The 26,307-nt window shown below is 45.2% G+C and overlaps 1 protein-coding gene across 1 annotated transcript in view; it reads left to right on the top strand.

Annotated features, from left to right (window-relative positions):
- The window catches only part of LOC116988613, a 57,185-nt gene that overhangs the window by 12,316 nt on the left and 18,562 nt on the right, over nucleotides 1-26,307 (top strand). The window contains exons 2-7 of the mRNA XM_033045486.1: nucleotides 89-278; nucleotides 1,504-1,551; nucleotides 9,393-9,483; nucleotides 13,287-13,462; nucleotides 14,488-14,641; nucleotides 20,087-20,309. Of these exons, the coding sequence (XP_032901377.1) occupies nucleotides 123-278; nucleotides 1,504-1,551; nucleotides 9,393-9,483; nucleotides 13,287-13,462; nucleotides 14,488-14,641; nucleotides 20,087-20,309 (848 nt within the window). The 5' untranslated portion in view covers nucleotides 89-122. The remainder of the gene's footprint in view (nucleotides 1-88; nucleotides 279-1,503; nucleotides 1,552-9,392; nucleotides 9,484-13,286; nucleotides 13,463-14,487; nucleotides 14,642-20,086; nucleotides 20,310-26,307) is intronic.

The following is a 26,307-nucleotide window of genomic DNA, read 5'->3' as shown; positions in this document are numbered from 1 at the left end:
AGCATCTGCAGTTCCTTTCCACACATGTTTACCTTAAGGTTTGAATTGATGTGACATAGAACGTACTTTGTGTTTAAATCTCTTTCAGCCACCTCACGAAGGCAGGTTCTGACTGGCTCCTCATGTTGAAGACTGTACCACTGACACTCATCAATGCAGAAGCAGATGGACAATTGATAGACCACAGATGCCCAGCAGATATGGCCCTACAGTACTCGTGGTCAACCTTGTGGAAGATTCTCAACGGGGTGTTAAACTGGTGGAGAATGATGTTGGTGGTACTGATCTCCTTTATCCTTACAATCTTCAACTTCTGATGTGGTCATGAAATATGTTACTAAAATAGCTCTTTCTTTACAATTCTTCATGTTCATCTGCCCCTGCTGAGATAGTTGAGTACCGGTTTATTCATAGAAATGTGAAAATATGGAGCTCCATCCAGCACTTTAACTCTGCTCCACCATTGACTATGGTACATCATCCAAATTCTGTATTCCCATCCAGCTTTCTCCCCGCTCCCTGTGGATCCCCGTGACATCACAGGGTGATGCCTGTTTGGTCGTGAGTAGTCGCCCAAAGAGTTGTACCTTTTTCTGGTCGCCGCTGGATTTTCAACATGTTGAAAATTTTCGGCGACCTGCTGCAACTATGACGGATGCCAGCAAGTCACCGAAAAAAATTGCGTAAGTGGGACAGGCCCTTACATTCTTGACTATGTTTAATGTTTTTTGCATGATAGAAAATTCCACTGTCTAGGGGAAGAAATCTCTCCAGCAGTTATCAGGCAACTGCACCATCCTACCAACAAGTAGAACGCAGTCCTGACCTACTATCTACCTCATTGGTGACCCTTGGACTATCTTTGATCAAGACTTTACTGGAGTTTATCTTGCACTAAACGTTATTCATGTTATTCCCTTTATCATGTATCTGTACACTGTGGTTGGCTCGACTGTAAGCATCCGTTGTTTCTTCCGCTGGCTGGTTAGCACGTAACAAAAGCTTTTTACTGTACCTCGGTACACCAGACAATAAATTAAACTAAACTAAACTCAACTCAACTCCACATCTCTGTATTGTGGTTTACCCCTCATCGTTAAACTACTCTCTGCCATCGGAAACAGGTATCTTATGTCTAATTTGGTCAGTCTTTTAAGAATTTTGTAGGTTTCTTTGAGATGAACTTTTGTTCTTCTAAACGACAGTGTAGGAAGGAACTGCAGATGCTGGTTTAAGCCTAGCTGATCCACTCTGTCATCATTAATTACATTCAAATATGTCTTGTGAACTGTTCTTTCACATGAACCGCAAAAGGAGCAAAGAGGTCCTACAGCAGTTGTACAGGGCCCTGGTGAGACCACACCAGGAGTATTGTATGCAGTTTTGGGCTCCAGCATTTTGTGTCTATCTTCATTCAATAGCAGATTGGGCTCATGTAGGTGCATGAAGCACTGTGATCCTTTGGGCTTTTCTGAATGTCAGTATTCTTTTACATGTTCACAGCCCAAGATGAAGCCCAAAATCGAGTCTTTCTCCTACTGGACATCAAGAGTAAGTAATATTTTCTCATAATAAAGTTGGTTTAACTGAGTTGATGTGATCTTGGAGAATTTTGCATTTATAGTTAATTGCAATAGTAATTATATTTTTTAAAAGAGCAGACATCTCCTGGTTTTAACTTTGTGATATAACCCACATGTTGATACGTTCATGGGTTCTAGGAGCTGAATTAGGCTATTTACCCCCATCAAGTCCACTTCAGCATTCAATCATGGCTGATCTACCTTACCCTCTCAACTACATTCTCCTGCCTTCGCCCCATATTATCTGACACCCTTGGGCTACTTGAAAGTTTTCTAAATAAATTATTATTTCTTTGTGGGTTGGAAAATATCACATCACCCTGGCCATGCTCTTGTTTCACTCATCGGGAAGGAAGTACAGTATAAGAGTCTGAAATTTGTTACCACCAAGGTCAAGAATAGCTTTTTTGCAATGTCATCAAGCTCTTGAACATTACACAACACCAGCCTCATCTATGATCTTTCATGGACTGTCTTTGCTTGCACTAATGACTTTGGTTTTCTTTGCACTAGTATTGAGGTTATAAATTTGTTGAATTTTTGTTTTTTGTATATTATCTCTGTGCATTGTATTTTATAGGCTGTACTATGCTGATGCAAGTATACATTTCATTGTTCCATTGTTGGTACAGATGACAATTTAGTTTAGTACAATTTAGTTTAGAGATATCGCGCAGAAATAGGCCCTTCGGCCCACCGAGTCTGGACCAACCAGCGATCGCCGCACATTAACACTACCTTACATGGATAATTTATACTTATACCTAGCCAATTTACCTAATAACCTGTACGTCTTTGGAGTGTGGGAGGAAAACGAAAATCTTGGAGAAAACACAGGGAGAACGTACAAACTCCGTACAGACAGCAGCTGTAGTCAGAATCGAACCCGGGTCTCCGGCGCTTCAAGCACTGTAAGGCAGCAACTCTACCGCTGCGCCACTGTGCCGTCTGTTGTTGAATACACTTGACTCTTGATCCAGAAACAAGTGCACCTGTTAGCCTGGCTTGAATTGCCTGTCGCAGTACCGGACAACCAGACTTCATGAGTATAGGGTGTTCTCCCAAATGCCAAACACTTTAACTCCCCTTCCCATTCCCACACTGACCTTTCTGTCCTGGGCCTCCTCTACTGTGAGAGAGAGGCCACATGCAAATTGGAGAAGCAGCACCTCATATTTCGCTTGGGCAGCTGATAACCCTAATTTCTCTAAGTTCAGGTAACCCTTGCATCCTCTCTCTCTCCGTCCCTCCCCAACCCTAGTCATCATACTAGTTTCACTGTCTGTATAACTCGTTGTCAACTAGCTCAAGCCAACAATGGACCATTGTGGGCTCCACATTTCCTTGATCATTGTTGCTTTTTGCTTCTTTCATTCATTTGTTCTATTTACCATCTATATCTCTCGTTTCCCTTTCCCTTCACTCTCGGTCTGAAGAAGGGTCATGACCCAAAACATCACCTATTCCTTTTCTCCAGATAGGCTGCCTGACCCGCTGAGTTATTTCAGCTTTTTGTGTCTATCTTGGTTATTAGAACAGTGGCTCAAACATTTAAATATAGCCTCAATAGTCAAGAGTATATTTGGTGATGTGACATTTTGTTGTACACATGATGTGGTTGAAGAGTCATAGAGTGGTACAGTGTGGAAACAGGCCCTTCGGCCCAACTCGCCCACACTGGCCAACATGTCCCAGCTACACAAGTCCCATATCCCTCCAAACCTGTCCTATCCATGTACCTGTCTAACTGTTTCTTAAATATTGGGATAGTCCCAGCCTCAACTACCTCCTCTGGCAGCTTGTTCCATACACCTACCACCCTTTGTGTGAAAAGGTTACCCCTCTATTAAATCTTTCCCCTTCACCTTGAACCTTTGTCCTCCATTTCCCCTACGCTGGGTAATTAAAAAAAATTAAAAATTACAAATGTTTAGGTTTAGTCTTTGGTTTAGATTCATTATTGTCATGTGTACCCATGGACAGTGAAACGGTTAACTATCCAAAAGCGTGCAATCCAAACAGATCAGATATACCATACATAAATGCAATCCAATAGACAATAGGTGCAGGAGTAGGACATTCGGCCCTTTGAACCAGCACCGCCATTCAATGTGATCATGGCTGATTATGCACAATCATTACCCTGCCTTCTACCTATATCCCTTGACTCCGCCATCTTTAAGAGCTCTCTCTAACTCTCTGTTGAAAGCATCACAGACTCACAACTCTCTGTGTGAAAAAGTAATTCCTCATCTCCGTTCTAAATGCCCCACCCCTTATTCTTAAACTGTGGCCCCTGGTTCTGGACTCCCCCAACATCAGGAAGATTCCTGCCTCGACCGTGTCCAAACCATTAATAATCCTATATGTTTCAATAAGATATCCTCTCATCCTTCTAAATTCCATACAAGCCCAGCTGCTCCATTCTACCAACATATGACAATTCTGCCATCCGGGAATTAACCTTGTCAACCTACGCTGCACTCCTCACTAGCAAGAATATCCTTCCTCAAATTTGGAGACCAAACTGTGCACAATACTCCAGGTGTGGTCTCATTAGGGCCCAGTCAAACTCAAGTACAATAGGTAAAGGAAAAAGGACGAAACAGAGTGCAGAATATAGTTCTCAACATTATAGCGCATCTGTTCCAGAGACAAAGTCCAATGTCCGTAATGGGGTACGGGGAATCGGGCAGTACCTTAGGTTATGGAAGGACTGTTCAGAAGCCTGGTAACTAGAGGAGAAAAAAGCTGTTCCTGAGTCTGGTGGTGCGTGCTTTCAAGCCCCTGTATCTTCCTCCCAACATGAGCGGAGAGAAGTAGGAATGACAGGGGTGGCACATGTCTTTGATTATGTAGGCAGTGTGAATCATAGATGGAGTCAATGGTGAGGAGCTTGGTTTATGTGATGGACTGGGTAATACCTGCAATTCTCTGCAATTTCTTGGAGTTTCAGTTTTGCTGCTGCCTAGTTTTCTAAATTACTGATGCCTGCATCAATGAAAGTATAGTAGATTTCTGTTTCTTAAAATGTGTTGATCTATTACACATCAAATGTTTATTTAAATATCACCAGAAATAGTCATTTAACATGAGATACTGCTGAATATTATCCCATGTGTAGCAAGGAACTGCAGATGCTTGTTTACACTGAAGATAGACACAAAATGCTGGAGTAACTCAGCGGGACAGGCAACATCTCTGGAGAGAAGGAATGTTTTGGGTCGAGACCCTTCTTCATACTGAGAGTCAGGGGAGAATGAGACTAGAGGAAGGGTAAGGTGTGAAAAGGACAGATCAAAGCAGACGATGCTCATGGAAATGTAGAATGGTTCATTGTTAGCTGAACCATTCTAGGAAGGTGAACACGAGGCACACGATCTGGAAGACAGTGAAACTAGTAGGAGAACTAGGATGGGGGAGGGATGGAGAGAGATGGAAAACAAGGGTAACTTGAAGTTAGAGAAGTCAACATTCATACCACGATGTTGTAAGCTGCCCAAGCAAAATATGAGGTTCTGTTCCTTCTATTGTTCCTATTTGTGCTGGGCCTCACTCTGACAGTGGAGGAGGCCCAGGACAGAAAGATCAGTATGGGAGGGTGAGTTAAAGCGTTTAGCAACCGGGGGATCAGGTAGGTTTAGACGGACTGAGTGAGGTGTTCATCGAAATGATCATCGTGCCTGCATTGGTCTCACGGATATATAGGAGTCCACACCTGGAACAGCAGATACAGTAGATGAGGTTGGAGGAGGTGCAAGTTAACCTCTGCCTCACCTGAAAGGACTATCGGTGTACCTGGACAGAGTCGAGGGAGGAGGTGTAGGGACAGGTGTTGCATCTCCTGCGGTTGCAGGGGAAAGTACCTGGGGAGGGGGTGGTTTGGGTGGGAAGGGACGAGTTAATGATGGAGTTGCGGAGAGAACGGTCTATGCAGAAAGCGGAAATGGGTGGAAATGGGAAGATCTGGCTAGTGGTGGGATCCTGTTGGAGATATTATCCCATGTCTGGCAACACAGCAACTGACATCCAGAATGGATTATGGGGTATTATCAACAGGGAGATGTTGGACAATGTTGGATTGTGTTCTCTGGAGTGCTGGAGGTTGCGGGGAGACCTATAGAAATATCTAAAACTCTGGGAGGCACAGATAGGGTAGACAGTCAGAAACATATTCCCAGGATGGAAAAATCAAATACCAGAGGGCATAGCTTTAAGGTGAGAGGCAAAATGTAAAGGTGATGTGCAGGGCAAGATGTTGACATAGATGGTGGTGGGTGGCCATTATGAACTGTTGGGGTGGTAGTTGAGGCAGATATGATAGTGTCATTTAAGACACTTTTGGATGGGCACATGGATACGCAGAGAATGAAGGGATACGGCTTATGTGCAGGCAGGTAAGAGTTGGTCTTGGCATCATGTTCGGCACAGACATTGTTGGCCATAGGGCTTGGTCTTGTGCTGTACTGTTCTGTGTGCCAACTGAATACAATGGGGTATTATAAGCATTTGTCATCACAATAAATATGACAAATAAATAAGCAATCTATGACGGATAGATAACTCGTGGTGGATTAAAATTATGTAAGCCGCGATAAAGAGATTAAAATATGAATAATATATCTAAAAAGATGAAAGGCCAGAATAGATGACCAAAGGTTTTATTGAGGGATGTCAAACAAGAGACGTGTTAAAAACAAAGAGTAGAAATTTCATTCCACGGAACCTTGTGAAATTACTGGTTGAACCCGAAACTTTATCTGTGTTGAGAACTTGTTCGAATGGGTGAATGTTGCAGATATATCCGTCAGAATAGGAACATTGGCCAGGTACCTGTGGTTAAAAATGATTACTCATTCTGTTGCTTGCCATTCACATGCATATAATAGTTCATTCTAACATTGGAGATTCAGTCAACCATGCATGTAAAATCTGTCACACGCATCACTTCACAATTCACTTCAATCTGAGTGTAAAAGAGGATTTGAATGGCGCAGCAGTAAAGCTGCTACCCTTACACCGCCAGAGATCCGGGTTCGATCCAGACCACTGTTCCATGTCAGTACGGAGTTTGTACATTATCCCCGTGGCTGTGTGGGTTTTCTCTGAGATCTTCAGTTTTCTCCCACACTCCAAAGACGTGCACGTTTGTAGGTTAGTTGGCTTGGTATTAAAAATGAAAACATTCCCCAGTGGGTGTAGGATAGTGTTAATGTGCGGGGATCGCTGGTTGGTGTGGACTCGGTGGAAGGGGCTGTTTCTGCGCTGTATCTCTAAACTAAACTAAGCTAAACATTTAACAAACCAGGACTGCTGTTATCCAAAGTGGTGTGATTTTGTTTTTTTGTAAAATGTTTAATTACTGTATTTAAGGTGACTCGAGGATATTTTTTATTGTAAATGCTTGATCTAAATGTCAATTCCTGCTGGCACTTGGAATGCTGTTTGATGGGCATGTGAATGTGCAGGGGGTGGAGAACTGCAGGCAGAAGGGATTAGTTGATTTTGGCATCATGTTCAACCTCGGCATTGTGAACAGAAGGGCCTGTTCTTATGCTTACTCTTTGAAGTTATAATGTACTAAATGCTGCCAGAATAAAACAAAACAAAAATAGAAACACAACTCCTATTGAGACTGTCAACGATGTTTAAATATAGTTAAACGTTTAGTTATTACCAACAATCGTAGAAATCAAAACTCTCAGGTGTACAAGATCTTTTAAATTTAGATATTCAAAATCATAATTTCAGTGTCATGTTTGAATCAGCAGGCAATGATGTGAAGCCAGGAACTGGTGGTTTATAAGAAAAACAAAGGAGAGGAATGGCCATTGCTGTATGTTCAGATCTGTTGACATGCCTCTAAACTCCTCACATCTTGAAGTTGTTGCAGATATTATGATTCTCCTTCATAATCAATAATCTCTTGAGATCTACTCTAACTTTATTTTCTGGTTTATACTGCTACTTCTCATCCTATATTTAAAACTATGTATTGAAAACTTGTTCTTCCTCACCTATGGAGTCTGAAGAAGGGTTTCGGCCCGAAACATCGCCTATTTCCTTCGCTCCATAAATGCTGCTGCACCCGCTGAGTTTCTCCAGCAATTTTGTGTACCTTCCTCACCTATGCCTAGTTTAGTTAAGTTTAGTTTAGCTTGGAGATACAGCGCAGAAATAGTCCCTTCAGCCCATCGAGTCCGCACCGACCAGCAATCCTCGCACATTAACACTATCCTGCACACACCAGGGACAATTTAACATTTTTTTATACCAAGCCAATTAACCTGCAAACCTGTTCGTCTTTGGACGTCTGTAGTCTAAAACATTTATGTACGGGGCTGAGGTAGAAAGGAATGTGTAGATAGGTGACATGTGAATAATTGCCAGAGAGAAACTTTAGCCCAATTTGTTTAACGCTGGAGCGATGTTAGTGGAAAGTAACATCACACATAATCTAAAGCCAACCTTGCACTTAATGTCTGCACCTTGATTGAGGTTATGATTAAATACCTGATCATATTCCTTTTTCAATTGTTGATTTTGCATTGCAGTAAAATAGCATCAACCTCAATAGGGCGTCACGGTGGTGCAGCAGTAGAGTTGCTGCCTTACAGCGCCAGAGACCCGGGTTCGATCCTGACTACGGGTACTGTCCGTATGGAGTTTGTATGTGCTCCTCCGTGACCGCGTGGGTTTTCTCCGGGATCTCCGGTTTCCTCCCACACTCAAAAGATGTACAGGTTTGTAGGTTAATTGGCTTTGGTAAAATTGTAAATTGCCCGTAGAATGTGAAGGATAGTGTTAGTGTGCGGGGATCGCTGGTCGGTGCGGACTTGGTGGCCAAAGGGCCCGTTTCCGCATTGTATCACTAAACTAAACTAAACTAAACTAAACTAAACTAAACTAAACTAAACTAAACTAAACTAAACTAAACTAAACTAAACTAAACTAAACTAAACTAAACTAAACTAAACTAAACTAAACTAAACTAAACTCTCCATCCAGGATGTCTGGATTCCAGCCTGGATTCTAGATCAGTGGACAATAGCGTTGTTGGCTTATTGTCACAGACTCAAAGTCTGGAGTCTGAAGAAGGGCCCCTACCCAAAACATCCGTTATCCGTTCCCTCCATAGGTGCTACCTGACCTGTTGAGTTCCTCCAGCACTTAGTTTTTTTTCACCTATATATAATAACCCTGCAAATAACCCCATAGTTCTTGTTAATTAGGACATTATTTTTTTTGTTAAAGGACAATGCAGAGATATACTGAACGAAGCCAGCTGATTCGTAAATTGATATCTTGGAATATGGAGCCAAATGGCATTCCGTTTCTTCTGTTTCTTGTGATCTTATGGCATGCAGATGCAGGGCAAAGCAAATATTAAATGCAAAAAATTATAAAAGCATTTATGTCAAAACAATTCTGCAGTCGAAAATAGTTGCTGGAAATCTGAAAGAAAAGTGCTGGAACTGCCAGGCAGCAACTGTAGTGAGGGAAACACGGTTAATACTTCACACTAATGACCATCCATCTGAAAAAAAATCCTTCCTGAACTCGGTTTAAGGAAACTGTGGTTATGATTTCTTCCCATGCTATAGGTCTGGTGGCACGTGGCTCTCAGTGCCTGTAACTATGCAATTTATCCAGTTCTCATCGGTTACTGACACATGCGGGTGAATGGCATTACTCACGGCAGGCAGTCGGAACACCTGATCAACTCTCACTGAGTTACTCAAGCTTTTTGTGTCTACGGTTTAAACCAGCATCTGCACTTCCTACCCACACAACTCTTTTGTTTTGCAGGTTGAGTTTCAGGAGCCAATTCCATCCTCAACGAATGGAGAACTGTGTGCAAGCCTCAGGGTCCGCACAGGCCCTCCGCATGGACAGATAGGTGTGAACCTTATGATAAACATACCATACCAAGACAGACATAAAATGCCGCAGTAATTCAGCTGGTCGGGCAGCATCTCCGCAAAACCAGAAGTAGCTGACGGCCCGGGTCTGATGAAGGGTTTTGACCCAAAACATTGCCTTTTACTTTCCTCCAGAGATGCTGACTGACACACTGAATTACTCCAGCATTTTTGTCTGTAACCAAAGAATGAAGTACACTTTGGCCAAAATGTCCTTTGTGTTCCTTGAAATCGGGTTAGAATTTATTAAAAATGATCAAACTTCGGAGACAAATTGATCTCATTTCCAATAATCTGAAGATTTTAAATTCTGATCTCGCTTTTAAGAAGGAAGAATATTATGAACTCTAGACATGTTTAGCATAAATATAAAATGGAGGAAATATATAGCAAATTGCATAGCATATTAGCATAGCACCGGGCAGCACAGTGGCGCAGCAGTAGAGTTGCTGCCTTACAGCGCCAGATACCCGGGTTCGATCCTGACTAAGGGGCCTGCCTGTACGAGGTTTGCACGTTCTCCCTATGACTGCATGGATTTTCTACTCTTTCTCCGGTTTCCTCCCACATTCCAAAGATGTACAGGTTTGTAGATGAAACGGCTTCTGTAAAATGGTAAATTTTCCTTAGTGTATGTGGGATAATGTTAGTGTGCAGGGATTGCTGGACTCTGTGGGCCGAAGGGCCTGTTGCTGCGCTGTATCTCTAAACTAAACGGAACTAAAAATATGTGAACAGAGGAAAACTGGTCACATGTTAGGCCACTGGCCTTTAATTATGATGACGTCTGAAATGTTAACTCCATTTACTCTCTGGATGAACTTCTGCATTGCTCACTATTTTCAGCATGTTCTATACAGATGTAAGGTTTGATCGGTAATCACTCCCGGCCTTCCTGTTCAGTTCCTCCCTTTCATAGCATTAATTGTTCTCACGTGTTAGTGAGTGGCATTACTCATAGCTTGCTGTCAGAACACCTAATGATACAATCTAGAACCTTAAACACTTAAAATTCTTGAAAGTTGGCACCAGTAATTGCTGCCCCGCCAACAGTCCTTCCTTCTTTTGTTGTTTATCTGTGCATGCTAAATGTGTTTTAATGTTCTGTAGCTTGTTTTATGTGGGGGTGAGGGGGAGGAGGTTGGGGGAAACTTTTTCTAATCTCTTACCCCGACGGAGATGTAATTTTTTTCCGTACGGGACCGGCTGTACGGAGTTTGCACGTTCTCCCCGTGACCACGAGGGTTTTCTCCGGCTGCTTCGGTTTCCTCCCAAACTCCAAAGACGTACAGGTTTTTTTTTTTTTTTAATCAAAAATATTTATTCAAATATTAAAATAGTATTCACAATACAATAAAACAAAACACCACCATAATACAAGACGAACACATATGCTAAGCAACTGCTAAACAACTATATCGCAATCCTTGTCCAGGATACATTCAACCCCCCTCGGTGCCCAGCGGTCGCGAAACTCCCTCAGGGTGCCCGTAGACAGGGCGTATTCCCTTTCTATCCGCACCCGGGCACGGACGTATCCCCGGAAAAGGGGCAGGCAGCCGGCTCGGGTAGAGCCCTCCACCGTCTGGCACCTTGACTCGCAGATGGCCAGCTTGGCCAGGCCCAGGAGCAACCCAACCATCGATATCTTCAGCCCTACCCTCTCCCCCACGCACAGGGTGCCCAAAGATGAGGATGGTGGGTGAAAAATGCAGCCTGAAGGCAAGGAGCAGCTCCTTTAGGTATTGGAACAGTGGCTGCAGCCTCACGCACTCCATGTACACGTGGTACACAGACTCTTCCAGCCCGCAACAGTGGCAGGGGGCATAAAAGACGTACAGGTTGGTAGGTTAATTGGCTTGGTATAAATGTAAATTGTTCCTCGTGTGTGTACGGTAGTGTTAATGTGCGGGGTTCGCTGGTCAGTGTGGGCTCGGTAGGCTGAAGGGCTTGTTTCTGCGCTGTATCTCTAAACTAAACTAAATAAAACTAAACTATATCGTATAGTAATAAAATAAATGACCAGGCATTATGGTTTTGGCTGTATTGATTGAAGAATTAAAGCTGTGCATTACATTGACATCGACAGTAAGGTTCACTTGCAACCTCTTCAGTAGGTGGACAGGACCTTGAGTTCACAACACAAGGAGCTGAAGTAACACAACGGGTCAGGCAAAATCTCAGGTCTGGACCCTTCTGCAGTCCAACAATCCAGCATATCCATTTTCTAAAGAGATGCTGCCTGATCCACTGTGTTACTCCAGCACTTGATGTTTTTTTGTTCAATATTCCAGCATCTGCAGTTCTGTTTGTCTACCCTGAGTTAATAACTCAAATGAAAGCTGGGATCTTTGACTGTGCACCATTCCTCTGGTTCTGTAGTAAACCATCAGACACTAAATTATCTGGAATGAGTTTTGGTCCCATGTTATAGCAAAGATGTTGTCAAGTTGGAAAGAGTGCAGAGAAGATTTACAAGGATGTTGCCAGGGCTCGAGGGCCTGAGCTATAGGGGGAGGTTGAGCAGGCTAGGACTTTATTCCTTCGAGTGCAGGTGGATGAAGGGAGATTTTATACAAGGGTATGAAATCACGAGAGGAATACATCGGGTAAAGAGTAGAGGAATCGAGAACTAGAGGACATAGTTTTAAGGTGCGGGGGGAAAGACTTAATGGGAACCTGATGGACAACATTTTTACACAAAGTGTAGTGGAACCAGCTGATGGAGGAGGTAGTTGAGCCAGGTACTATTGTAACGCTTAAGAAACATTTGATATGTACATGGATTGGATAGGTTTAGAGAAGTATGGGCCAAACGCAGACAGGTGGGACTTGTGCAGATGGGTCAGGTTGGTCTCGTGGGCAAGTTGGTCTCGTGGGCAAGTTGTGCCGATTTTCTGGCAACTGGTGGTCCGGCACCACCTTTCATCTGGATAAATTTATGAGACGGTATTTTAAGTCCCACCCTGGAAACTCCCACGACAATGTGGTGCCTAGGCTGGGTGAGGCGGCCGATCTCAACCTCATCAGGACTTCCACACTGATTAGTGGTTGGAATTCGCTCCCTGCAGACGAGGCTCTGGAACTCCGGACTGGACTGAGCTGGCAGATCCATTCCCATAGCCGACTTCCGAGGCTGACTTTGCCCCAAGGCCGTGACCTCGGTTGGTCCGGCAAAACTGATAATGCGGCAAGGGTCTGGAAGCAAAGGTGCCGGAAAATCGGTGGTGGACTGGTACATATATAATGTAGCAGGAGCAATTGAATTGAATTGAATTTCCTTTATTTCGTGCCTGCAGTCATACATATAATAATAAATGACAGAAACACACAATAAACACAAATTTAACATCCACCACAGTGAGTTCACCAGGCACCTCCTCACTGTGATGGAGGCAAAAGTCTTAGAGTCTCTGTCTCTTCCCTCCTTGTTCTCCCTCTGCGCTGAGGCGATCCAGGCTTCCGTTGTTGTGACCCCGCCGGGTGATGGTGAGTCAGTCCCGCGGCTCAACCGTGCTCCGCGAACGGGCCGGTTTAAGCTCCGTGGCCCGGGTTGGTCGAAGCCGCCGAAGCTGCCGCCCTCCAGTCCAGCGGACGCAGCTGTAGTTGAGGGAGCTCTGGAAAAACAGGTCACCAACCTGTGACCTGCGAGCTCCCGATGATGTTGTACACTGGGCCCGCGGCCGAGCCCCGAATTCAGGTCCCGAGCCCCGAATTCAGGTGTTAAATATTTGTAAATTGCTTTTTCCACGTTATTTCTGTCTATTTACTCTAATCACAGATGGGATTATTCAGAAATTCATTCGACTTCAAGAAGAGAGTAAAGAGTCTACACAGAGAATCGCGATGATTGAAAAGGACATTGAGTATATTAAATTGGAACTAGCCAAGATGCAGACAGAGTGGCAACACAGACAGCAACAGGCACTAACAGAATGGAGTGAGACTGAGGGGCAGGTAAGCAAACTGTTTGATTCTTTTATTTGACAGTCCCTGATTAAGGACCCTATGTATGATGTCTGAAGAAGGATCTCGACCCGAAACGTCACCCATTCCTTCCTTCCAGAGATGCTGCCTGTCCCGCTGAGTTACTCCAGCATTTTGTGTCTAAGGCCGTGCATGGAAACAGCCCACTGATATGCTAGTCACCAGATTTTGATGCTATTTTCCAAGCTCCAGTTGCATCCGGTTGCATCCGTCACCTCATGCAGATCACCAGTGAGCCGTCCTTCTCTCCTCTCTGGGCCTTCAGTCTTCGAGCCCCGGGGGAATCCCCCGCAGCCAGATTTCAAGGTGTAGAAAGGCATCCTCTAGTGTTGTCGCTTCTCTCCTCCCTCTGGTTCCCAGGGTTTGCGGGCAAGCAGATGAACCGCGGACACACTCCTGGTGCGTTCCCCCGGTTCTGCAGCTGGCTACATGACGGGGTTTGGCAACCGCCAATATATTGGCACCTGGCCAATATGGACCGACTAAAAGTTATCAGCAACATTTGTACAACTAAGCACAGGCACAACTAATTCCTTTAAGGAGCCATATAGTGTACACGTTACAGCCTGAATGTGAACTAGCAGACCAACTATCCTTCCCCATTAATAATGTGTAGAAAGGAACTACAGGGGCTGGTTTAAACCGGAGATAGACACAAAATGCTGGAGTAACTCAGTGGGTCAGGCAGCATCTCTGGAGTTTCGGCTCGAGACCCTTCTTCAGTCTTCTTCGACCCGAAACGTCACCCATTCCTTCTCTCCAGAGATGCTGCCTGTTCCTCTGAGTTACTCCAGCATTTTGTGCCTGCTCTCCCCATATATATAGATGTGTTAACCAATAATTTTCTTTCAACACATGGGTGGTATTTTGTGCAGATCTACTTTCATTAAAAGTGATATTGTTGTTATTTAATAAAACTCAGTATTGACGAATTGGTGATTGGGAAATAACACAATGGTGATAACGAGTTTCCTGTTACTAATTGCATCCTTCAGCCTTATGAGGAGATCAGTGAGGAGGTAATGCAAACCGTGGATGTGGATCTTCCTCGGAAGTACAAGATGCTGAAAGAAACCACCCAGGCCCAAAACGTCACCTGCCGACAGAGGAAAGATTATTCCATGCGTGATGAAGTGGACTACCCATGCAGTAAGTTATGTAGACTGGCGATTCTCAGTGAAAGGGACTAAATAGTCAATGGATATTTTTAAGGCAGAGTTAGATAGATTCTTGATCAGTACAGGTGTCAGAGGTTATGGGGAGAAGGCAGGAGAATGGGGTTAAGAGGGAGAGATAGATCAGCCATGATTGAATGGTGGAGCAGATTTGATGGGCCGAATGGCCTAATCCTACTGCAATCACTTATGACCTTATGACTTTATGGATCGTTACTGAAAACAAGTCCAGGGTTAGCACATTATTAACACATCCATTGTTTCCAATACAAACTGGGGGAGACTGTGTGCTGTCTGCTAACTAATAGGACTGGAGTCGGCATCCAGCATGAGTTGCTTTGCCTATGATCTGTTTTAGGAGCTGCTCCAACTTGAGAGAGGGTTATTCTACTTAAATCTTGCCTGAACTGAACTGAGCGATGCACTGTGGCTGGGGGTAGTGGAAGTTGTTGCGTAACTTCCGATGAGGAGCACAAAACACAGAAGTGATTCTTTGTGTAAGAGAGTAGGTATCAAAGGTAGTCACAAAGTCCTAGAGTAACTCAGCGGGTCAGGCAGCATCTCTGGAGGTAAGAAACCGAAACGTCACCTATTCCTTTTCTCCAGAGATGCTGCCTGTCCCGCAGAGTTACTACAGCATTTTGTGTCTATCTTTGGTGTAAACCAGCATCTGCAGTTCCTTCCTACACAGAGTAGGTGACAAGATCCTCCAGGGCATCACCCGAGCTCAGGATTGAACCAGGGTTTCCAAGACTAGACAGCAGCTCTACAAGCTACTGTATGTCTCTGTGCTGCCCAAGGCTTGAGTGCGTTGTGGGCTAAAGCCAGCTGGTTCATCACAATCCATGCCAGTATGTTGCCAGCTGCTCTTGTGGAATTTTCATGGAGAACAGGGTAGTGTAAATCTTCACAGACCTCACTGTGGGGAGACCTGCCCACAGAGTCTGGAGCGAGGACAGTGATCCAAGCAAAATCAACAGTGGTGGCACGGTGGCGGCACAGTGGTGGCACGGTGGCAGCACGGTTGTGCAGCTATAGAGTTGCTGCCTTACAGCGCCAGAGACCCAAGTTTGATCCAGACTACTGGTGCTCTCTGTACGGAGTTTGTACGTTCTCCTCGTGAACTGCGTGGGTTTTCTCCGAGATCTTGGGTTTCCTCCAACGCTCCAAAGACATACAGGTTTATAGGTTAATTGGCTTGGTATAAATGTAAAATTGTCCCTAGTGTGTGTAGGATAGTGTTAGTGTGTGGGAATCGCTGGTCGGTGCAGACTAAGGTCGAAGGGCCTGTTTCCGCGCTGTATCTCGATACTAGACTAAACAAATCTAAACTGATCTAAACTAATCTAAACTAATCTAAACTAAACTAAACTAAACTAAAGAAGTGGTTCTCCAAAGCATGCTGGATAGAAATTATCATTTGTTGTGTCAGTATGTTTAAATGCATTTACATTTTTTTTTTAATTGACTGTTTTTAGCTTTTTTATAAGATACTTTTGCAATTTTGCAAATGGTTTGCAAATTAATTTTTTTTTTGACATTTTAAAATTGCTTTCATTAATACAAGCTTCAGTCTTTTTCAATGTTTCTGAATGTCAAAGTCAGCCAGTGAGACTGTGAAGCCCCTTCCCAGCTGTCAAAGATGTTCTATGAGAGCTGCCGTTCACCTGCCGTGCACTGTACAGGGCGGCACGGTGGCGCAGCGGTAGAGACCTGGGTTCCATCCTGACTACGGGTGCTTTTTGTACGCCGTTTGTACCTTCTCCCCATGACCTGCGTGGGTTTTCTCCGGGTGCTCCGGTCTCCTCCCACGTTCCAAAGATGTACAGGTTTGTAAGTTAATTGGCTTTGATAAAATTGTAAATCGCCCCTAGTGTGTAGGATAGAGTTAGTGTGAACTGGTGATCAGTGGTTGGCGTGGACTCGGTGGGCCGAAGGGTCTGTTTTCACACTGTATCTCTAAACTAAACTAAATAACATGACTAAATATCACAGGCATTTTGATTGTGCAGAATGGCTGTAGCTCCGAGAATGGAGCGATCCCTGTCAGATATAGTTATTTTCACTCTTGTTTGCTCTGGTTCTTGAACCTGCTGCCAGTTTACTCTATCTTCATTGTTTAGGTCCCTAATTTTTAGTTGCCTTTCTCCGTTCCCCTCTCACTCTCCTGTGCTCCAAAGAGAACACCCCAGCTTTCACAGTCTGTTCACCACCAACGACCATCTTCCCTTGAGCTATTCTAGTAAACATCATCTACAGCCTCTCCAAGAACACATCTGAACACTAAGCTCCAGCTATGATAAAATATAACATTGTGTTTACGTTCAATTTTATCTGTCATATATACACCCCCTTTCCTCAGCCTGCCTCCATCCTCTTATCGCTTACAGCTAATCTCCATTCAGCATCAAGTGTTGTCTGGAAATATAAATACGCATTGCTACTGATTTTTCCTCTGCTCATGTCCTTAAAGCTCTGTCATCCTCTCACCCACTTCGTAAAGAGGGTGTGTATCAGCAGGGATTAAAGGACCACACGTTCATTGCCCATTTTAATGTATTTTTTGAATTCATTTTTTTAATATAATATTTTAATATTTTAATTTTGTACTTTTCAGTTTTTAGTTTTAGAGATACAGCGTGAAAACAGGCCCTTTGGCCCACCGAGTCCATGCCGACCATCGACCCCCGGATAATAACACTATCCTACACACACTCGGGACAATTTTATCAAGCCAATATAACCTGTATGTCTTTGGAGTGTGGGTGGAAACCGGAGATTCCGCTGAAAACCCACGCAAGTCACGGGGGGAATGTGCAAACTTCGTACAAAGCAGCCGTGGTCAGGGATAAGAAACCAATGAACTTTCATGCAAAGGGTGGTGGGTGTATGGAACAAGCTTCCGGAGGAGGTAGTTGAGGCAGGTACTATCGCAGCGATTCCGAAGCATTTAGCCAGGTACATGGATAGGACAGGTTTGGAGGGATATGGGTCAAATGCAGGCAGGTGAGACTAGTGTAGCTGGGACATGTTGACCAGTGTGGGCCAGTTGGGCCGAAGGGCCTGTTTCAACGCTGTATCACTCTATGACTCTGTGTTACTTGTAATATGGGTTCTTGTTAATGTAGTGACAGAGATACATAACACTACCATGGTCCAGAGGATGTAATTAGAGTTATAGAAACATTCAGCATGGAAACAGACCAACATGTTCCCATCGACTGTTGGGCACCCTTCCACATTAATCCCATTTCCCCGCACTTGGTCCATAGCCTTCCAAAGCTAGGTGATTCAAGTGCTCATCTGGACACTTCTTAATTGCTTCTTCTTCTTTCATGTCCTATGCTCTATAGTGGCTCGCCACTGCTGTACACATCATTGCGCTGCTGGAGTGTTGAGTGCAAGGTCTGCAGTAGTACATGGATTATCCAGCAATGGGCATTGTAGTAGGTGTTGCATTGCTGGGTCTGTGTGCCACAGTCACAGGTTGTTGTACCCTCGATGTAGCCCCATTGTGCATTGTCACCCTTGACCGCCCGACCCTGGTTCGCAGTCGGTTGAGACGTCTCCAGTTCAGCCAGTGTTCATCAGCACCTGCTGGTAAGGGCCCTGCTGCTGGTTTGTGCCCATCTTGGTGGAATTAGGGACAGTGGCTAATCTGTTCTTCCACATCTGGAGGCGAGCTTCAGTTGGTGTTGTTTCCAATGGGGTGATGCAGGTTAGGAAGCTCTCAGAGGATTTTAACCGCCTAGGAGGGGGTACATGGTTGTGTAATGGGTGCCTATCATCTGTCAGTTGTTTCAGATGCTCTGTCCTACTTGCAACAGCTCTCCTGATGTCTGGGGGAGCGATGCCAGCCAGTAGGTAGGCGTTGTTTATGTCTGTAGATCGGAGGCAACCAGTGATGCTACAGCAGCTGGCATTCAAGGATGAGTCGATCTTCTTTGCATGTGAAGATCTCTCCCAAGCAGGGCAGGCGTATTCTGCAGCAGAGAAGCAGAGTGCTAAGGCTGTAGTACGTGCTGCTGTTGGGTTGGCACCCCATTTGGTGGTGGTGAGTTTGTTGAATAATTGCTGGCAGTGACCCAGCTTCAATGAAGGTCGTTCGACCATCTAAACTTCCCAACCGCGTTATCTAAATGTGACGTCACTTTCATGAACTTGGTATCTCTGTATCTCAATACTCCGCAAGACCCTGCTATTCATGGTGTATATCCCAGCTTCTTTAGTACTACCAAAATCGAACACCTCACATTTGCCTGTACTAAGATAGACACATAATGCTGGAGTAACTCAGCGGGTCAGGCAGCATCTCCGGATAAAAAGCATAGGTGACATTCGGGTCGAGACCCTCCATTAGACTGAGAGTCAGGGAGGGGGAAACTAGAGGTATGGGAAGGTTCTACCAGGTACAGAACAAAGTTATTCCTGGTACAGAACAAAGCAGAGCCAGCATGGATGACTCAAGAAAGGTGGAGCACATAATGGTCCATTTGTCTGTACTCAACTCCATCTTCCTTTTCACCCCATTTCACCATCAAACCTGCTGCCTAAGACGACCTTCCATGCTATCCACAACTCTACCACACCTCAAGTTGCTATGAACAAACACATCATGCCTTCCACCTCCACATCCAAGCCACGTTACAAGCATAAAGGATCCCAGCACCGATTTTGTAGGATACCACTACTCACAAGCATCCAATGGCAAAGGTAACTGTCTCCCATCACCCTCTATCTCCTGTTGTCAAACCAGGTTTGGATCCAGTTGGCCAACTTTATGTGACAAGTTCACATAGGCTGATCTCATTAAGAAAACAGAACTGGAATTTAGTCTGGATAACTTGTTCAAATGTAGGACAAACCTGTACCACATGATTTTTGTAATATTGTGGACTATTTATTCAAAGTGTATATTTTCTTCATTGGGTTGTAAAATATTGCTCTGATGTACTCCATTGTCAGAGTGAGGCCAAGTGCAAATTGGAGGAACAGTACCTCATATTTCACTTGGGCAGCTTACACCCCAGCAATATGAATATTAATTTCTCTAACTTTAAGTAACCCTTGCATCCCCTCTCTCTCCATCCCTCCCTCACCCTAGTTGTCATACTACTTTATCCTGCCATCCTGTTGACTTCACTGTCTGTATAACTCATTATTACCTCGCCCACACCAACAATGGACCATTGTGGGCTCCACATTCCCTTCACTATTATTGCTTCTGCATATCTTCCATTCATTTGTCCCAAGCACCGTCTAAATCTCTCATTCCCCTCTCCCCTGACTTTCAGTCTGAAGAAGGGTCTTGACCCAAAACGTTACCTAATACCTTTCTCCACAGATGCTGCCTGACCCGCTGAGTTACTCCAGCATTTTGTGTCTGTCATTGCTCTGATGTATGTCTTTGTTCTGACAGATTTCCTGCCACAGTTTGATGACAGTGGTCAGACGGAGCTGATGTCGTTTACAGGCGAGCACTGTGATAGGGAGTGTGTATCTTCCCTGCCCTTCTGCAGCCTTGCCGATGGAGCCAGCCGCCTCACCTCTGTGACAAGCTACACCTCCTACAGACGTGGACCTCTTCTCTACAGTTATGTTGCCAATGGAACGCAAACTAAAGAACGGCTGGATAAACATCCGTAAGTTCACAGATAACACCAAGATTGGCAGCGTTGCCTTTTACCAGTCTTGTGGTCATAAGGCATGCAATGATGGAATGGTGCAAGTTGTTTATATATATATCCCCGCCCACACTTCTACCACAAGGATACACAGATTCGCAGCGGTAGAGTTGCTGCCTTACAGCACCAGACCCGGGTTCCATCCTGACTACGGGTGCTGTCTATACGGAGTTTGTACGTTCTCCCCATGACTGTGTGGGTTTTCTCCAATACAATCAATACAATACAACCAGTTTTATTCGTCACATTGCACATAAAGTGCAAGTGAAATGAATTTGTCAGCAGCGGTACAATGATAAAGAACACACAAACACCATAAAAATTTAACAGAAATTGGCCAGTCCTCCTCCATTTTCCCCCGTGGTCGGGACCTCAACCCTTCGCAGCCATCGCTGCGGGCGTCCAGATGGTAAAAGGACAAGGTAAAAGTCAAGTTAAGTCCAGGATCGGCTCTTCCCCACCAGAGACCGCGGCTTCAGGCTGGTGTAGGCCGCAGGCCGGCGGTCGAAGATTGAAAGTTCGTGCCGCAGCCAGAAGCACCGCAGACCGCAGGGCCGACAGACGAAGCTCCCCTCCAGGGATCTCCGGCGATGGTAAGTCGCCACCGCACCCGCGGTGGAAAATCTTTTACTCCCCGGGTCCCCCACGTGAGATCCCGAGCTGTAGACGCCGCGCCATCTGGAGCTGTGCAGACCGCGGCTTCAGGCTGCCGGCTGCCACGGGCCAGCGAAAGGGAGCGCTCCCCTCCGGCGAGCCCCTGCGAGGGCTCACCAGCTCCACACCGAGAGTCCACGCTGTGCCCGCCGCTGAAGCCCCGGGCGCATCTCCGAGAAAGGCTGCGCCGATCCTCGCTGTTAAGCCACGGGGGAGGTGACCTGGAAAAAGTCGCCTCTCCGTGGAGGAGGCGACCAAAGCGGTTTGCCCCTCACCCCCCCCACACCACCCCCACACAAAACGCACAGAGGAACATTAAAAACAAACATTAAAACATACTAAAAAAACAAAAAAAGTAGAAAAAACCGGACACGCTGCTGACAGGGCGCCGGCTTGCAGTGCCCCCACCGACTGAACAATCCAGGATCTCCGGTTCCCTCCCACACTCCAAAGACGTACAGGTTTTTAGGTGAAGTGGCTTCGGTAAAATTGTAAATTGTCCCTAGTGTGTGCAGGATAGCATTAATGTGTGGGAATCGCTGGTCAGCACGGACTCAGTGGGCCGAAGGGGCTTTTTCTGTGCTGTATCACTAAACTAAACTAAATTGGTTGTGTTACATAGGTGCTGTTGTGGCAGATAGGTGGTGTTGTGGATAATGAAGTAGATTTTCAAAGTCTACAGAGAGATTTAGGCCATTTGGAAGAGTGGGCTGAAAGATGGCAGATGGAGTTTAATGCTGATAAGTGTGAGGTGCTACATCTTGGCAGGACAAATCAAAATAGGGCGTACATGGTAAATGGTAGTGACTTGAGGAATGCAGTTGAACAGAGGGATCTAGGAATAACTGTGCACAGATCCCTGAAGGTGGAATCTCATGTAGATAGGGTGGTAAAGAAAGCTTTTGGTGTGCTGGCCTTTATAAATCAGAGCATTGAGTGTAGAAGTTGGGATGTAATGTTAAAATTGTACAAGGCATTGGTGAGGCCAATTCTGGAGAATGGTGTACAATTTTGGTCGCCTAATTATAGGAAGGATGTCAACAAAATAGAGAGAGTACAGAGGAGATTTACTAGAATGTTGCCTGGGTCTCAGCAACTAAGTTACAGAGAAAGGTTGAACAAGTTAGGACTTTATTCTTTGGAGCGCAGAAGGTTAAGGGGGGACTTGATAGAGGTCTTTAAAATGATGAGAGGGATAGACAGAGTTGACGTGGATAAGCTTTTCCCATTGAGAGCAGGGAAGATTCAAGCAAGAGGACATGACTTGAGAATTAAGGGACTGAAGTTTAGGGGTAACATGAGGGGGAACTTCTTTACTCAGAGAGTGGTAGCTGTGTGGAATGAGCTTCCAGTGGAAGTGGTGGAGGCAGGTTCGATTTTATCATTTAAAAATAAATTGGATAGGTATATGGACGGGAAAGGAATGGAGGGTTATGGTCTGAGTGCAGGTAGATGGGACTAGGGGTGAATAAGTGTTCGGCACGGACTAGAAGTGCCGAGTTGGCCTGTTTCCGTGCTGTAATTGTTATATGGTTATATGGTTGTTAAAGACCCTCTGTCTGCAATGGGTGTTTAGGATGAGACATTTTGTTTAGATAATAATAATAATAACTTTATTTATAAAGCACTTTAAACAACCGCAGTTGCCACAAAGTGCTGTACATGAGAACTCATGGACAAAAAGTTGTTACAAACCATTAAAAACCGTAAAACGAAGGACTAAAAAACAGTAAAAATTAAAAGACATTAAAAGCACTAAGAACAGGAGCAATGTCTCAGCCAGTGTCGAAAGCCAGAGAATAAAAATGAGTTTTTAGGGAGGATTTGAAGATGGACAGTGAGGGGGCCTGTCTGATGTGCAACGGCAAGGTGTTCCAGATGAGATATAACATGGAACATGCCCAATGAGTCCTTACCAATCATTGATCACCCATTCACACTAATTCTATGGGCTCCCACCTTTTCATCCACTCCTTACATCTTAGGGGCAATTTTACAGAGGCTAAATATCCTGCAAACCCACATAAGGTCATACGGAAGAGGAGTAGAATTAGGCCAATCGGCTGCCGTTCAATCAGGGCTGATCTACCTCTCCCTCCTAACCCCATTCTCCTGCCTTCTCCCGATAACCACTGACACCTCATCAAGAAGAATTAATTGACCTTATGGAACTATAAGTAGACACTTAATCCTCAAATCCCCAACATTTAATAGCATTGTATAGAGTATTGTAAATGTGTGCTTGGTAGGTGACACAGATTTGATGGGCTAAGGGGTCAGCTTCCGTGACGAGTCTCTCTCTGACATTATGAATCTAAACAGTGAAGTGTTTTTACATCGCTGCCTTAGCTCCAACATAACAACAGCAATGGGCATCAAAAGTTCTTCACTGACTATACAGAGTGACAAATGATCACTCTTCATAGCCGAAGATTCTGACTGACATTCAATGTCAGTAGTAATACAATATTGCACTATCACAACATTTAAGAAACATTAGATACCCCATGGATAGGATAGGTTTAGAGGGTTATGGGCAAAACGCAGGCAGGTGGGACTAGTATAGATGGGGCATGTAGGTCTGTGTGGGCAAGTTGTGCCGAAGGGCCTGTTTCCACACTGTATCACACTACGGCTCTATGAATACAATATTAATGCGAGAGTTATGAATTAAGGCTTTTGTTGGGAAAGACTTATTTTTCCTAAATAAGACGATGATTTAGGGGGCGTCACACAATCCTTGGTGCATACTCTCCACTTCAATAAGATAATGCTTCATCCAAATTTGTTCAATTTCTCCTTCTCTTGATTCCCCTGCTATACAAAAATCTCATAAGAACATTAAACCTGTGAAAAGTCACACTAAGTAGAACATTTTCACAAGGGCAGCGCGGCGGGGCAGCGGTAGAGTTGCTGCCTTACAGCGCCAGAGACCCAGGTTCGATCCTGACTACGGGTGATGTCTGTACGGAGTTTGTACATTCACCCCGTGACCACGGGGGTTTTCTCCGGCTGCTCCGGCTTCCTTCCACACACCAAGGACGTACAGGTTTGTAGGTTAATTGGCTTCAGTTTTATTGTAAATTTCCCCAGTGTGTGTAGGATAGTGTCAGTGTGCGGGTTATCGCGGATTCGGTGGGCGAAAACTGTAAATACAACTCTCACTTTGTCATTTGGTTACCGAACAAAGCCAGGGAATTGATCTTCCCATATTTCTTGTGGATTTGTTATTGCCTTGTTCACGTTCTGTGTAAAGAACAGCGTTCAAATCCAGCAGCAAGAGACGGCCATTTTGGATGAGCAGAGGACTGGATCTGGAAACACATATCAAAGCAAGGAGAAGCATTAGCACAGTGTCATAGTAACTGAGGCAAGTTTGAATAAGCTAAATGGTGAGACCACAACTCTGCCATGGTGTGATAATTCCACAGAATGTCAGCAATAAGAAGCAGACCTGATCACTACCTCCGCTGAGACTTCCTGAGCTTCGATCCTGAACCTTCAGATGCTGAAAGGGCTGTCAATGCACAAGCTACGAGAAAGTTGCAGCCTTACTCAGCTGTTTGGGAATGATGCATGGCCTCTGTGCATATATACTTATAGTTTTGTTTGGAGCATAGAAACAGGCTCTTCGGCCCACCAGGGCTATGCCGACCATCGATCACCCTTTCACGCTAGGGACAAAACGATAAGATGCGATAGAACTTTATTTATCCCAGGAGGGAAATTGATCAGCCAACAGTCATAAAACACAAAATACATGAAACATGAAATTAAAGTGACGAGTGGAAAAGGATTGGGGATGTGAAAAGATTGGGGGGGGGGGGAGGGGGGAGGAGGAGGGAGTCAGTCTACTCCACAACAGAAGGGGGAGGTGTAGTGCAGTTTGGTAGCCACAGGGAAGAAGGTTCTTCCCACCCTGCCTCCTGTAAAGACTCTATCCCCTACCAATTCCTCCGTCTATGCTGCATCTGCGCACAGGATGAGGTGTTCCATACCAAGGCATCGGAGATGTCCTCATTCTTTAGGAAATGGGGGTCCCCTTTTCCATTATAGATGAGGCTCTCACTAGGGTTTCCTCAATATCCTGCAGCTCCGCTCTTGCCCACCCTCCCGCCATTCGTAACAAGGAGCGAGTCCCCCTTGTCCTCACCTTCCACCCCGTCAGCCATCACCTCCAACGGGATCCCACTACTGACCACATCTTCCCATCTCCATCCCTGCAACTCCCTGGTCAACTCGTCGTTTCCCACCCAAACCAACTGCAGGAGATGCAACACCTATCCTTTTACCTCCCCCCTCAACTCCATACAGGGCTCCTGACAGTTTTTTCAAGTAGGCAGAGGTTCACTTGCATCTCCTCCACTGTTCCAGCTGTCAGAGAGAGAGGAGGGGGAGAGAGAGGTGGAGAGAGAGAAGGGAGAGAGCGGGGGGAGAGAGAAGGGGGGGGGGGGGAGAGAGAAGAGGGGAGAGGGAGAGAGAGAGAAAGAAGAGGGGAGTGAAAGAGAGAAGGGGAGAGAGAGAAGTGAGAGAGAGGGGGGAGAGAGAAGAGGGGAGGGAGAAGGGGGAGACGGAAGTGTGGGGTTCATTTTCCCACACAAACCATAGGTGACTGGGCAATCTGAACCCAAGCACCAAGTTAAAAGCGGCCAAAGGTGCGCATCCCTCGGGACAGCCCCCACACTCCCACGGCTGTGGTCGGGTGGAGCGGAGGTTTGGGACAATGTTCATCCCTTCACAGTGATGTGATGGATGCGGAGGTCTGGACCAATCCCAGACAAGTCCCGCCCCCCGGCAACGTCATGTCCGTTTGTTGACTTTTCTGTTGAGCGGCATTCGGCTCATTGGCTTGTAGGCGACGCCATCTTTCGGGTAGGTGGTGTTTCGACAGAGAGGCCATTCGGTGAGTTTGCTTTTAGGCGACGCAGCTTTTCGGTTAGTTGGCTTTTAGGCGTCCCGCCCTTTCGGTTAGTTGAAGTTTCAGCCTCGTTTCCATTCGGTTCTTTGGCTTCGACTTCTTTGCTTCGGCTTCTCGTCCGTCGGCGCCGCATCCGGGTACTGTAGTGGTGGAGGCAGATGTAATAGTGGCATTTAAGAGACCTTTGGATTGCATATGGGTATGTAGGGAATGGAGGGACATGGAGTATGTGCAGACAGATAAGAGTTGGACTTGGCATAATGTTCAGCACAGACATTACTGGCTGAAGGGCCTGTTCTTGTGCTCTACGTTCTATATTCAATGTGACACGGAACAGGAAGAATAATGCAAGTGCACACAGTAGAATGGAATTTAAATAAAGTC

This window comes from Amblyraja radiata, chromosome 27 (assembly GCF_010909765.2).
Source record: "Amblyraja radiata isolate CabotCenter1 chromosome 27, sAmbRad1.1.pri, whole genome shotgun sequence".
Classification (NCBI taxonomy): domain Eukaryota; kingdom Metazoa; phylum Chordata; class Chondrichthyes; order Rajiformes; family Rajidae; genus Amblyraja; species Amblyraja radiata.
The sequence above is the reverse complement of the archived record's forward strand: the minus strand, read 5'-3'. Positions and strand labels throughout refer to the sequence as shown.